Source organism: Acomys russatus, chromosome 13, assembly GCF_903995435.1.
Source record: "Acomys russatus chromosome 13, mAcoRus1.1, whole genome shotgun sequence".
In the NCBI taxonomy this organism is placed as follows: Eukaryota; Metazoa; Chordata; class Mammalia; order Rodentia; family Muridae; genus Acomys; species Acomys russatus.
The window spans coordinates 18,517,435-18,531,951 of record NC_067149.1 but is presented as its reverse complement, the minus strand read 5'-3'; the positions used below and the strand labels follow the sequence as shown (position 1 = coordinate 18,531,951).

Genomic DNA, 14,517 nt, shown 5'->3' with positions numbered 1-14,517 from the left:
AACAATCATCTTCCCCACAAAACTGAGTGGGAGCCTTCCCTGGCTCTCACATCTCTAGCTAACCTGTCCCCTGAATCTCATTGTCTCTGGGCCGTAGGTTGCTTCCTCAGCTGCTGTGACGATCTCTCTCCCTTCCCCACTTTCCCCTGTGAGAACTGCCATTCCCTCCCAGCATTCTTGTCCTTCAAGGCCTGTCTCAAACCTCATAGGCCCTCTCTCCTCTGGACCTCTCCCCTGCTTGGAATCCCACAGGGCAGATACACAGAGCACCCTTACATCTGTCTTCCCTGCACCCCAGCTTGCTGACTCTTGTTTTACCTGTGTGACCAGGAGCCAGGGCAGGCCTGGATCCTACAGCCCCAGCACAGAACAGCAGAGCAAGCCCAGAAGAGGCGGGCCACCTGCCACACCCCTCCTTTCTCCTGGCAGCCTGCGTCTCCAATTCAGGCTCAGCATCTCCTGCTCTCAGGGTGGCATGGACCCATGTCAGCACCAATGGGGCCCTGGGTGAAAGTCATTCCTCAGCCTCTGTATTAGAAACGGGAACAGGCCTGAGAACCATGCTGAGCTCTGAAATGAGAGGCTGTCAGCTTGGGGCTCTGAAAGGAGGCTCTCAGACGATATAGTGTACTTGCTTGGCCACTGAGAAGGGATGGAAGACCCACAGAAAGGCCTCTCTCTGGCCTTCACCTCAGGCCTTCCTCTTCTTGGGATGCAGAATTGGGTATTTCTTCTATTTCCAAGCCTGGCTGTACCTTGTGGTACTGCCTTCTGTAAAATGTCCATGTGCAATTGCATGCTTCTTTCACCCTTGAGGACATCTCCAACTTCCTCCTTGTAGGTGCACAGCCTACACTTTCCCCACCCAGCAGCAGCTCTTCCCTACCCAGAGAGTCCCCACACATCGGGTCTCTAGTCTACACCCTCCATAATGGGTCCCCCAACCTTGTACCCAGCAGACCCTCAGCTACACCCTACCGCACGCTGAGGCTCAATGCCCTCCACATCTGAGGGTACAATTTACCATCATTTCATTTTGTCACTTGATTGTTTTGTTGAGATTGTTCAGTTTGTGGCAGCTGGTGGGTCCCAACAGAAAACAGCCTGATTCTAAGAATCTTTCTGAATGAGAAAACTTCAGTGTAAAGCCCACAATGCTACACAGCTGCTATAGTTAGGGAGTGTCCCCTCCTCTGCCATCCTGGGTTGGATCAGAATGATGCCCTGTGGGTACCACAGAGGTGCAGAACTGTGGAGACAGCAGCCACCAGCGAGCTTCCAGCTAGGTGACAGGATATCCTGCAGAGGGAACTGCCAGTCTTTTGGGAACAGGTTTAAGTTCCCTCACCTTTCTGTCAGTTTTAGCATATCAAATGTTTGGCCTTAGTTAAAGGGGACTTTGGGTGAAGGGAGCAATCGTCTTTTAGCCATGCTGTTACTGTTTGGTATCTGGATGCACATTAAGCTGTCACCTGTGTTTGGTGTGGCTGCCCCTCCTGGGACCCATCCTCAGGTGGTCACTGTCCTGTTCAACTGCAGAGAGACTGTGTGCAAGAGCCCACTGCCTAAGAGCAACAACAACAGAGTGTTCAGCACATGCAAGTGTATGTTTCTGTGTATGGGTGTGTGTCCACACTATGTGTGGGCCCCTTCAGCCTTTGGCACTGAGCAAGAGGCACTGGAGACATGCATCTGGTAGGAGCCCTGGTCCCATTTGACTGCCTGTCAACCCCACAGGACCGTGAACAAAAGAAGATGTTGAAGGTGCACCAGAAGATGACCTATGCATCCAATGTGTCCGCCAAGCACACCAGCCTGCGCCGGGAGCTGCAGCTAGAAGAGGAGATGGAGGAACAGGAGCTGCTTGCTGAGACCCAGCAACTGCAGTCCTTCCGCAACAACACTGTCTGGAAGCTGGCCATGACGGGAGGTACAGCACTCCTGCCTTGTGCAGGGGCAGGGCTGAGGGATGGTTAAGAAAGGCCCTCTCTCTGTGTGTCTGACATCACATACCTTGAAGGGTTCTGTCTTAATGGGCCACAGTTCCAGGGCATGCTGATCATCTGGGGGCTGTGTAGTGCAAAGGGGTAGAGGCTAGCTTACCTCATAGAGGCTTGGGCTGCACCCACCCACTCAACAATCAGCCAGTCACAGTCAATGGGCAGTTCAATATAATGAGGAGACTGTATCTGGAACTTGCCTTCAGGGTCTTGGTCACACCGCAGCATTTGGTAGGTCATGGCCAGCACTGGGAGTCCTCTAACTGTGCCAACCTCATGAGTTGTGGGGACTGTGTTAAGATACTGAACAAAGTACCTCTGTGAGCTGCTTGCATAGTGCTCAGCAAGGAGCCCCAAGTTCTGAGCTTTCATTCACGGTACACAGGGGAGCACAGAGGCACTAACTGTGACTATGAAACAGAACCCTTACCCTCTGCCTTGGCATCAAGCCCTGAGCTCGATGGGGTTTGTGGGGGAGCCTTTGCCCTCTGTTACTTAGGTTGATAGAGACAGACAAGTAGGGGAACTGGAAACAAGCAGAGAACCCTAAAATTCTGCACTGTCCTGACCTTGACTTTCTTTTTTTTTCCTTTTCTTTTCTTTTTGGTTTTTTGAGACAGGGTTTCTCTGTGTTAGCCTTGGCTGTCCTGGAGTCGCTTTGTAGACCAGGCTGGCCTCGAACTCACAGTGATCTGCCTGCCTCTGCCTCCCGAGTGCTGGGATTACAGGCGTGCCACTACGTTCGGTTGACCTTGACTTTCATGGGGACCTAGTGTCCTTGAGGGGCAAAAGACTCCAAAATGAGACTGAAAAGGTCTCTGTACTGCAGGGCAGACCTGCTTCAGGCACAGCAGGCCCTTCTCTCAGAAAGAGGACCCCAGGGGCCAGGCAGAAAGCCACACAGTCTGGGTCCTCTAAAGTCAGGATCACATATAGCTTCCTCGTGCAATATTCAGGGAGCACGGCCTTGGTCTAATAGTGGGATCTTCACGGTGGAAGCCATTTAGCTATCCACCTCACTTGGCTGAAAAAAAAATAAATAACTGCAGACTTAGCTACTACTCAGCCTGGGCTGGGAGCATAGTGACCCCTCATAGTACCCCATTTATCTTCTGTGTCTCAAGGGCCTGGCCAGTTGTTCAGAGCCCTTTTCCAAGTTGGGAGGATGCTACAGTGAGAGAGGCCAAGTCAGGCACACACCAGTCATCTTAGAGCCTAGCAGTCATCTCTCAGCATCCGATGGGACAACTTCCTAGAGCCACCCTGGTATCAGAAGCCACAGCAATGCTAAAGTTGTGTTTATGCTCCCCTGTGTTGTCTAAGTCATCCATAGATCTATACACAACGAGCTCAATATATGAGCTTTGTAAACAATTGTTTGTAGTGACATGGGGACTCTGTTCACTCACAGGGCGAATCAGATTCTTCTCCATGTATTTCTGATGTGTTAGCTGTAACCAAGGATAGAGACCTCACAGATGTGGAGGGTTGGCTGTGTGTGGGAAGCTTTTTCTCTATTCTTTCAGTCCTCCCACCATCACTATACTACCCCAGGTGGGCAGCAGGACCCCAGCCTCCTCTGTGGAGAATCTTGGGTGCTGACTTCCAGCCTGGGCTCCACTCTCTCTCCTCTCCTCTCCTCCTGGGTCTTGTTGCAGATAATAATGTGGAGACAGAAACCCTGAATGACTACATGGAGCAGAAGCGCACCATGTTTCTCCTCCAGGTGGGGATGGCTACATCCAGGCGAGGGTCTGCAGCTTGGCTCTGCTCTAGCCAGGTGCCCTCATGTCTACTCTGCTGGCCCACAGTACGCTCTGGCAATGAAGCGCAATGAAATCCAGCGACTGGAAATGCTGGCAACCCGGGAGGAGAACAGGCTGGAGAGGGCCGAGAAGTTTCTGGAGAAGGATGCGAACTTGTTTGATGAGTTCCTCAGGGAGAACGACCGCAGCTCAGTGCAGGCCATGAGACTGTGAGCCTTCAGGCCCTATGCAAACCCACAGCCTGGGTCAGGCCCTACGCAAACCCATGGCCTGGGTCAGGCCCTATTTAAACCCATAGCCTGGGTCAGGCCCTATTTAAACCCATGGCCTGGGTCAGGCCCTATTTAAACCCATAGCCTGGGTCAGGTCCTATGCAAACCCACAGCCTGGGTCAGGCCCTATTTAAACCCATAGCCTGGGTCAGTTACAGTCCAATCTTAGCTGGACCTGGACCCATGAGCCCTAGCCAGGACCTGATCTCAGTCTATGGTTATGACCCTTGGATACCCTTCACCCTCCATCTCCCCACCTGGCCTGTGCCCAAGGCCAAGGCCATGGCTTCTTCTATTTCTGATTGGTCTTTAATGATCCATGACTGTCCTCCTGGTTCTCCTTCCCCCAGGGCTGAGAAAGAGACCAAGATCAAGATGGAGAAGATCGTTGAGATCCGGAACCTCACAACCCAGATCATGACCATCAAAAGGTAGAGTACAGGGGGGCACCTTTACCTGTCACTTTACTGGAGCCAAGAGACATTTAGGACCACAAAGGCCTTTCAGAATCTCAAACCTTGTGAGAGGCTATGGCTTGCCTGTCTTATGGGTGATGCTGAAGCTCACACTTGGTGACTCTCCTGAGGCCACACCCCAGGACACCGGAGCATTGTGGCTCAGGCTGAATGCAGTAGGCCGAGTCACAGAAGGGTCACAACTCTGGAAGTTCCACTGTTCTGGTCCTTGTGGGGCAAGCCTCCTTCCTAGTCCAGCTAGGGCTTGGTAGTGGACACTGCCTAATATCCTGCATCCCTCCCTGGTCCTAGCGAGATCTCCAAATTTGAAGACACTTTGAAACATTACAAGATCTACAAGGACTTCCTATATAAGCTGTCACCCAAGGAGTGGCTGGATAAGCAGGAGGAGAAGCGTCTGGCTTTGAAAAAGGCCAAGGAGCTTGTGGAATTCAAGGACAGCAGCACGGCCACTTTAGTAGGGGCCAAAGGTGGGGCAAAGAGAAAAGTGTCCCCTAAGGGTGGGCCCCAATAGTGATGCAGAGAGCCTGTATGTATGGGGCCCCATCTGGCCCATTCTTTCATGGCTGTCACCACACATGGAAGGGCTCACTTTGAACCAAGAGCTCAGCTGGAACCTTCCTATAAGAACATGGACTTTCTAGTCAAACCAAGGGCTTTCCTTTCAAGCATTTCCTTCCCTGTCTTCCTCCTGTGCTGAGTGCCTGAAGTGCTATGTAAAGTCTGGGTCCAGCAATGGTCACATGGGGTCCTTTTTGCTTCCTGTAGGGTCTAGCAGTAAGAGCAAGACAGCCTTGGTGTGGAAAGGTATGGCTTCCCCAGCCTGGAGGGACTCACGCCTCATGCCAGGGCACACACAAACCTCCTGATCCCATGCCCCCTGCAGAAGTTCAGAGCTTGAAGAAATCCTCAAAGCTCACACGGTCCTGGCAGACCCCATCTAGCAGTCAGAGCCTCCCGAAGGTTGGCCAGCGCAGTCAGCCCAGCCTGTACAGTGAGCTGGAGTTCAAACTGTGAGTGGCCTCCAGGGGCTCGGGGGAAACAAAGGCCACTAAGGAGACACTATGCCTACAAGGACACAGAGGAGGGACAAGGGATCTCATGTGGCTCTGGGGGAGGGTGAGGAGAGGGAAGCCTGCTGAGTGTCACTCCACAGAACTGCCTCAGGTGCCTGGTTCTAGCCCTGAGGTGACTGAGGTAGTCAGTAGCCCCAGTGTGATAGCACAATAGAGGGGAGTGGGTGGGGCTGGAGGAGTGGTTCCTAACCCAAAGACATGTGTCTGTGGGCTATACAAGGAGGCCAACAAGGCCGCATATCATAGCCCAGAATATTAGGGAAAAACCCTACAGGGTCACTGCAGGCCCAAGTGCTGTGTTTTAGTGACATTTTCCCGATGACAAATTTGCCCATTGGCACTGGGTGGTCTGGCTTTTCTACTGGCTGGCTGGCTCCTCCTGCCAGTCCTCTTTACATACCCGGGTGGTCCTGACATATTGCCTCTTGAGAGGAATTTTTTGAGACAAGGTCTCTTTGTGTTAGCCTTGGCTGTCCTGGACTTGCTTTGTAGATCAGGCTGGCCTCAAACTCACAGTGATCCACCTGCCTCTTACCCCCCCCACCCCACCCCCCGAGTGCTGGGATTAAAGGTGTGTGCCACCACCGCCTGGCTGAGAGGAATTAATTTTAATAATGTCATGTTACCTATCTTTCCACTTATGACAAGTGCATCTCACAGCCTTAAGAAATCTCTGCCAGCTCTGAAATATGCAGCTTTTGTGGTGCAAGCTTCAGGATGTTGGTGTGTATGAGGGCACCTGGGCATGAGAAATGGGCTTCCTCTGTGCCAGTCCTAATCTCCACTATTCCTTCCCATGTCACATCTTCTGTCTCTCCCTACTCTAGGACCACCTGCATCCCCCCACCCCCATTTCCTGATGCCTTCCCTGTGCACACTGTACCCTCAGCTGCTTAACTCCCCAGCTTTTGCTTTTGGGGCTGTGGGAAACTCCAGTATCCATCCCCTATAAGCACCTTTTTTGTGCATGGTAGTCTTCTGGAGACAGACTAGCCACCATCAGTAACACAGACATATGCTGATTGACTGGGAGCCTGGTACAGAGGCTACCCACCAAGATTACTTCAGCCTCTATGTTGGGAAAGCTGAGGATATAGTTTCAGATCACACTGGCCTAGCTTTGAACCCTGGTCCCTCTTCCTATCAGCAAGGATAGTGCTTCTACCTTCAACCTTTCACCTGATACGTTTATAGTACTCAGAGTACACAACCTATAAACTAGACACACAGAACAGATACCTACTGATCACAAATCATAAGGGAATTTATTTTAAAGAACTTCTCTGGTACACATACACTTTTACCATTAAATGTGCATATGTAACAGGAGTTCTTGTTTATGATTACATAAGTAATTAAATCTTGGTTGGATGGTTGATACTGCCTGATGCAGAGCATCTTTAGGGTTTTTCAGTTTTTTGAGTTTTGGGTCGTCAATGATGAGAACACCATTTTGCATTACCATATGTCAGAGGTATGTGTAGGGCCAACCCAAAGACATAACTTGGTGCACCTGACGTGGTGTATGCTGTAACAGCATGCACAGTACAAAGTGCACATGACGTGTGTGTTCAGAGCCAAGTCTGCATGGGTGAGTGCTGTCAGAGACAACCTGGGTTGTTTGAATTTTAATTTCTGGTCATTGAATGTTAGGAGACTATTTACTGTTGCCCAGTTTTTCATATTTCTCACATTTAGTTACACAACCCCATTGTGGGGTTAGGACCCACAGTTTAAGAAGCTGGGAGCTAAGTGACCAGGGCTGCTGAACACAAGTGGATGGGTTGCGAGCTGCACAAGGTCACATCTGAGAAGGCCATATCCTTTTGGAGGATGAATTCAAGGCAGGGGGTCCCAGCAGTCTCCTGGAGTCTCTTGAGCAGATGGCTGAGCTGAGCTACCTTTTAATTCCTCCTCTGTAACACGGGCCCCAGAAGGTGCAGTGCTGAGGCATCGGCAACTTTCTCTGCCCCCACAGTTCCATGCACTTGCACTTACACCTGAGTTTTTCCATTTCTACCTCTAATTCCTGGGCATCTGACAGGAAGCTGACCTTACCTGTGCCCCAGCCAACACAGCTGCACCTTCTGGGGAGAGAACAGCTGGGGTGGGTGGGTGGGTGGGGGGGTCACTGGGAAGGGTTGGGAAGCACGTGGAGGTAGGCTCTACACAGTGCTGAGGCCATGCAGCCTCTCTGCACCCCTGTGAGCTGTCTCAAGACAGGCCCTACGCTGTGTGTTGCTGCTTGGGGTAGGCTGGGATGCTCAATGGCTGTGAATTGGGCAGTTCTCCAGACCCAATCCAGGAGGCCTCCAAGGGGTCACTCAGAAAATGAATGGTAAGAAAGGTATCTGGGAAGTGTGGGTAGGTACCAAAGGCCCTGCACCTAGAGAGAGAAATGGCAGACAGACACATGGCAGGGTAACCTAGTGGATCAAGGGAAGTCAGTCTTAATCTAACTGGAGACTGCTCACTGAATTTTGAGTGTCCTTTGGCTATGCAACCCTGATGGGTGCTACATTTGGGCAATATGGAGTAAGGGAGGGGTGGGGAACATGCTACATCCACGTCTTTGGTCATTGATCCCCTTGCCACTTGTGGCCTAGACTGGTCCAGGAGCTCTGATCCCACTGTCTGCCCTTAGGTCAAGCTCCACGGCACCATCACAAGAAGACACTGACAGCGATGGGGAGGTCTGTGGCTGGGCTCTCTTCCCTCTTCCCTACCTCTATCAAGCATCCTGCATTGCCCCACCAGGCCCCATCCTGTTCAGCACCCTTTGCCTACCCCTCACAGGAGCTGGCACTGTACTTCACTGAGCCCCAGCAGCTCTTGGACATCTTCACGAAGCTAGAAGAACAGAACCTGTCACTGATTCAGAACACGCAGGAGATGGAGGAGACCTTGGAAGACTTGAACATCACTCTGAAAAACACCCAGATCCGCATGTGAGTCCTCCTGCTGCTCCATTGCCACTCCTATCCCCATGGCACTATCAGCTGTCCCCTCCCTTGTATAGGGTTTGGGTAGAAACCAGGGCTACGCGCAGTCAGAAGGCAACATTGAGGACCTCCGATTCAGCCCTCCTGCCACTATTCAGGCTCTGGGAAGTCAGTTCTACCATGTGGAAGGCCACTACATCCCTGGGCCCTGAGGCCTGTATGGCTTGGAAGGGGCTGAATCCTGGTCTTCAAGATACTTTGGCCATGGGGAAGTATTAACAGTGCTCACACAACATCCCTAGCCCCCAGGCTGTGAGGGAGAGAAGACTTGCCTTGTTGAGGACCTGTAGCATTTGGGTGGGCACCAAGCAGCAGCTGAGTGGGAGGGCACAAGGCTGTCCAACAGGCTAGAAACAGCAAAGGACCAGGGATCTAGCTAGGCAGCAGTGGAGGCAGGAGCTGGGTCCACTCCCACCTGGAGTCCACTGGACACTAAAACCCACAATCCTTGCTATAGGGCATGGCTGCCAGCTATCTCATTTCTGTCATCTCTGCTGGCTCATTCCAGAGCCCAAGGGAGCTGAGTAGGGAAGACTGAGAGGGGGTACTGGGGGTAGGGGATATGAAGGGCTCATCCACTAAGTCCTTAAACTCCGAGCAACTTTTCTCGGTCAGCCCAAGGCCTGCCCACGGAAACTTATGCTGGATGGCAGCGGACAGCAGACAGACTCATACACTGACTGGTAGGAAGTGTACATGCTAGGAAGTAGGCAAGGTGAGTGATGTGAGGGGCAGATGGCAGCAGGTGAGAGAGGCAGGCAAGGCTTCCATGAGAAAGCAGTGTGTGGCCCAGGACTGTGCTGGGGAATGGGAAAGAGCCACCTAGAGGTCTGGGAAAGACACCTCAGACAACAGAAACAGCCAGGGCATCCAGGCCCTGACACAGCTGAGACTTCATCATCCAGACAGTCTGCCATGCTCCTCATAACTCAGAAGTATGGCTGCCTCCAGAAGGAAGTGGAACTTCCAGATGCTAGGCAAAATTGTTTTCTGGAACCCTGGCAAGGGCTGGAGGCACAAGATGCTCTGCAGAAAGGCCAGGAGCCTCTAAGAGTCCCAGAGATCTGCTTTACCTCAACAGTGCCACCCATGTTCCCAGAACCACAAAGGTGATAGGCAGGAGCAATACTCAGGAATACCCACCACCCTTTCTCAGAAAAACAACAAGAATAATACCCCTCAAAACAGAAAACAGCTTGTGAGAAAGAGAAAGCAAAGAAATTGAATGGATACTTAAGTTAGCAAAAGAGCCTTATATCCAGCTGGGATAACAGATGAATTCTACAGAAAATTAAAAGGTTAAAAGAGGATGGCTCAGTCAGTAAAGTACTTGCTTTGCAAGGAGGAAGACCTGTGTTTGATTCTCAGAACTATATATGTTACACACACATGTTATCTATAGTTCTAGAAATCATATAAACATATACATAGATCATATGTTTATACACACACATGTGAGCCAGGCACAGTGGTATGCATTTATAACTATGGTTTTGGGAAGGGACAGGGGATCCCTAGGATTCACTGGCTGGCAAACCTAGCTCATTGGCAAGCCCCAGGCAGTGAGAGACCCTGTCTCAAAACACAGACACAGCATACATTCACACATTTAAGGGAGAAATGATGGCATTCCTCAGCTGTTTCTAAAAGACAGAAGAGGCGGGAACACTCTAAGCCTCACAGTAAGACCAGCATGGCCCTAATGCCAAGCCAGACACAGTCAGCCCAGGAGAGAAGAGTCTAGAAAAGGGTGTCTCATCACTGTAGATACAAAGACCTCAAGTGGAATCTCAACTGTGTAAAGGCAGCATGGGTCACAATTTTGGAATAGAAAGAAAATTTAATTTGGTAAACATCACAAGATCCCACAAGGTAATTCTACTAGTTAAGGCAAGAGACTAGTGGCTTTCCCACTGATAACTGGAGCAAAGGTGGGTATCTCCTCTTTCTACACTGCCCTGGAGTTTCACCCCTGGTGAGCAGAGCCTGTGACCTCAGGACAGGACAGGGCTCTGCCTAGTGGGAACCCTGGGTGCTGAGGGAACTGTCTGGCCCTACAGGGACAAGGAGGTCAACCTGCTGAAGCAGTGGATCGGCACCATGATGATATCAATCTCCAAGGAGGAGGAGTCAGCAGCAGAGCTGCAGCTCAAAGCCCGTGTCTTCCACTTTGGGGAGTATATGGGTGACGAGCAGGTAGGGATGGGGTATCTCAGGGCAGAGGCCAGGTCCTGCACCACTTCCTAGGCTCTATCCAGGTGCTTGGGGTGACATATGCCTTTGGGGGGGGGGTCTGTTCATTCCCTCTCAGCTGTCTACATTGCCTCTCGGACTCTTGGTGACAGGGACCAGGTCCTGGCTATGAGCAGCATGCACATATGCCTAACCTTCCACCCAGAGGCGGTGGGGTAGGCAGCAATTCCTTGCTGCAAGTAGGTGGGAAGATGCACCCTACACACACACACACACACACACACACACACACACACACACACACACACACACACACACACACACACACACACACTAATATCATTTACTCACTCAGGTTTTGGTTCTTTTCAGTACTGCCCAGTGCCTTGTGTGACAGTTATAGACCAGGAGCCTGGCTCCTGCCAGGCTAAGAGCTATTGGGCATTGGCTGTGGCCTTTTTGCCTGTTGCTTCTCATCGACATCTACTCAGCACCCACACAGCAGTTGTCACCTGCTCTTTGAATGTCAGAGCAGGCTCAGACAGGGATGAGGTCCTAGACTTTGAGTCTCACAGAATGTGAGGGGCTGGGGCCAGTGCATGGCTCTCTGGAATGGGAGCCTGGGCCTCAGTGGGTTTGCTAAGGTAGCTGGGGAAAGGGCTGGGCTATGAGATGAGTCCGAGAGAGACCTGACCACAGGAGCACCAGGGCTACTCTGGCTAAGAAAAGCAGGTACCATTGCTCCACCCCACTCTCTGAACCCACACTGCGGCTGTTCCATCCATGGCAAGCCATGATGGCTGGTTTGGGTAGGCTATCATGTGAGGGTGAACAGGGACCTGCAGCCATGCCACACCACTGACTGTCCCCAGGACAAGGTGCTGGAGAGCCTGAACCACAAGGTGCTGGACGTGTACCGGAACTGTGTGGGCACTCAGCAGGAGACCAACCTGGGCACAGTGCAGATGCTGACTGTGGTGGAGCACCAGCTAGAGGAGCTGCTGGAGAACCTGGAGCGAGTGCCCCAGGTCAAGATCGAGCAGGCTGAGAAGGCCAAGGAGAGGGAGAGGCGCATAAGGTCAGCCACTGTGCCCAACCCTCTGTGGCTGCAGCCTTGGCTTGGGTGCAGGAAGCGCCAGTCAGTGTCCACCTTAGTGATGCTCTTGACCAGAGAGACAGGTTCAGGACTCTGTGACATGAGGCTGAGGCCAAGCAGAAGCCAGGAACACTCTGCCTGGTCATCCACTTGTGTGTGGGGCCCTGGAACACAACCATCTGCCAAGTCTGTCTGTGTCTCCCAAGGTTGGGGCCGTCTCCTCTGGAGCCCCAGGACCTGCTCTAAGACTAATGTTCTAGCAGGGTGCCAGGGTGTAGGCCTGTGGGCACAGGAACTAAAGACATAGATGTGGGTGCAGGGAAACATGCTTTCTTGTGAGTATGGTCTGAATCTTAGGTCACTCTCACAGCCAGCATGGCATCTACATAGACCTGCCTGCCTCCTTCCCAAGCCTTGGCTCACTTGTCCAGAACTAACAGGAAGGGCAGAGGGAGTATTTTTTTTTTACACGTGGGAGGACATGAGAGGATGTGACCTGGAACCTGGGTGGGAAAAGCAGAGATCCCTCCCAAGCCCTGATCCTCGTAACCCACCTCTTGTCTCCAGGCTTCGTGAAGAGAAGGTCCTGATGCAGAAGCAGCTGCAGGAGGAGCGTCTGCAGCGCGCTCTAGCCAGGGCCCAGGCTGAAGTAAAAAAGAAGGTGAGGGGTTGTGTGGCACCACTCAAGGGTGTACCTCCTAAGCTTTCCAGCCTGAGCTCCACGGCCTCTCTGTAGGCAAATCACTCTGCTGAAGAAACAGACAGCTGCTTGCAGTGCCAAACTGGAGCCAAAGCCAGGCACTTCTAGTGCTCCTGCCCTGGGCCTGTCCTCCTCACCAGGACCAGTCTCCCAGATGTGCTGTTCATAACACCCCTGCCAGGGGCAAATGCTCAGCTCCCAGAACTTACACCAGCACCCAGTCTCTCTCAGGGTCCTGTTGCTCTGTCTACCTCCAGATAGACCTTGGGCCAAGCAAACCACCTGTTGCTAGGCCTGTGTCTTCTGGATCTCAAGCCCTGTGCCACAGAAAATGGACAGTGGCAACTTTGTGCCTCCTGTATGTGAAAGCAGACCTGGGCCAAGCATGGCCTCTGAAAAACAGGAGCTGGTAGGCATCTATGAAAGATGCCATTGCTTGAGAAGGATGAACACTGCTAATAATAATACTACCAAACATCTCAGTGCTTAGTCCAGAAAGAAAGCTGACATGTAATTCCCTCCAGAAACTGCAGTGCGTTAAGAGAAAGGCAGCCATGATCAAGTCTCAGATGGCAGGGAGGGCACTAGACAGAAACAGTATGACACCCAGAGATCTAAACATGACAGGGCCTTTGTGGGGAGGGGAGGGGCTTCATTAAAAGAAGGAGCTGGGAGCAGAGGGAAGAGAGAGAACACATGTTGCCATAAGAGGGATGGCAGGGCTGAGGAGCCTTTTCAGAGAACCTCCCCAAGCAAATCCAAGAATAAAGGAAATAGCCAACTAAGTTTTGGGGGACTGGCAGCAAGTTTCCCATCACATGATGTAGTTCAGTACAGTGTATGTGACAAAAACATGAAGGGACTAGGTACTGGCTAGAACCACCAGTCAAAGGCTGTTGTTAGACACAGCACAGACAGCTAAACTCAGTGCAAGAGAGGGCTGAAGGCTATGGAATTGGGCCTTTTAAGAGAGACTACTGACTTTTCGAGGCTGACCTGTGCTCTGTCACACTGCAGGGTCTCCTGCAGAAGCCATGAAACAGGAAATGTTTTAGTTCTTGCCCCTCAAAAGGCATGCTCCATGAACCTGGCATGGTAACAGCTGGTCTGGTCTACGCTCCAGGTCCCTTTAGTCAGTACCACCCTTGAGTCTGTATGACCAGAGTTTGCTGGCTTCTTCCTTCACCTTACGGCAGGGGGCATAGCAGTATATCATCTACACAGCCAGCTTAGGCTCACCATGTTTATTTCTCCTGCAGAGAGGCAGGAAATTGACATGCCGCTCCCAACCACCAGTCATCAAAACAAAGGAGCAGTCTGAACACACGATGATGGACAAGGACAAGGAGGAGACACTCTTCTTCTTCACGTAGCAGCAGAGCTGGCAGAGGGCTCAGAAAGAGGTCAGCAGTAAGTGCAGGCAGGGACTGTGAGCTTGAGGGGTCCCTAACTCTATCTCATGCTTTCCTGTCAGCTCCTTACTCACAGGAAATAAAAGCATGTCTCTTGGGAGTCTGGATGGTCTGTTGAAGGAAGCCTCTCGAAAGCCCTCTTCTGTCATTTCACCCAAAGCATGTGTTTGAGAGACAACACTATGCTGATTCTCTTCAGAAACAGTTGGTTGGAGAGAAATCCAAAACCTGTCCTCGAGGAGTGCAGGGTGTCACTGGTCCTCAGAGACAAAGAACCAGTGGCCAGCTGGGAAGAAGGGGGAAGAATCCTAGCACCATGCACAGTACCTTAAATGAAACCAGAGCAAAACCTTTGGCACATACAAACACTTTTATTCAGTTGCACTAAGAATTGGGCCCATGTCAGCAGGAAGCTCCAGTGCTCAGAACACGACAACCCATCCCACCACTTGCACACAGATACTGGAGGCTGTAGGAGAAAGAAGCTTCTCTGTAGGGGTGGGCTCTTGAGGCAGTTGACAGTG

The 14,517-nt window shown here is 51.7% G+C and overlaps 1 protein-coding gene across 1 annotated transcript in view; it reads left to right on the top strand.

Moving 5' to 3' along the window:
- The window catches only part of Cfap100 (cilia and flagella associated protein 100), a 53,070-nt gene extending 39,085 nt beyond the window's left edge, over positions 1 to 13,985 (top strand). The window contains exons 8-20 of the mRNA XM_051154674.1: positions 1,738 to 1,930; positions 3,659 to 3,726; positions 3,812 to 3,975; positions 4,389 to 4,469; positions 4,806 to 4,984; positions 5,283 to 5,321; positions 5,401 to 5,527; positions 8,235 to 8,283; positions 8,387 to 8,538; positions 10,653 to 10,788; positions 11,658 to 11,863; positions 12,449 to 12,542; positions 13,841 to 13,985. Coding sequence (XP_051010631.1) covers positions 1,738 to 1,930; positions 3,659 to 3,726; positions 3,812 to 3,975; positions 4,389 to 4,469; positions 4,806 to 4,984; positions 5,283 to 5,321; positions 5,401 to 5,527; positions 8,235 to 8,283; positions 8,387 to 8,538; positions 10,653 to 10,788; positions 11,658 to 11,863; positions 12,449 to 12,542; positions 13,841 to 13,954 — 1,602 coding nt within the window. The 3' untranslated portion in view covers positions 13,955 to 13,985. The remainder of the gene's footprint in view (positions 1 to 1,737; positions 1,931 to 3,658; positions 3,727 to 3,811; positions 3,976 to 4,388; positions 4,470 to 4,805; positions 4,985 to 5,282; positions 5,322 to 5,400; positions 5,528 to 8,234; positions 8,284 to 8,386; positions 8,539 to 10,652; positions 10,789 to 11,657; positions 11,864 to 12,448; positions 12,543 to 13,840) is intronic.
- The last annotated feature ends 532 nt before the right edge of the window (positions 13,986 to 14,517 follow it).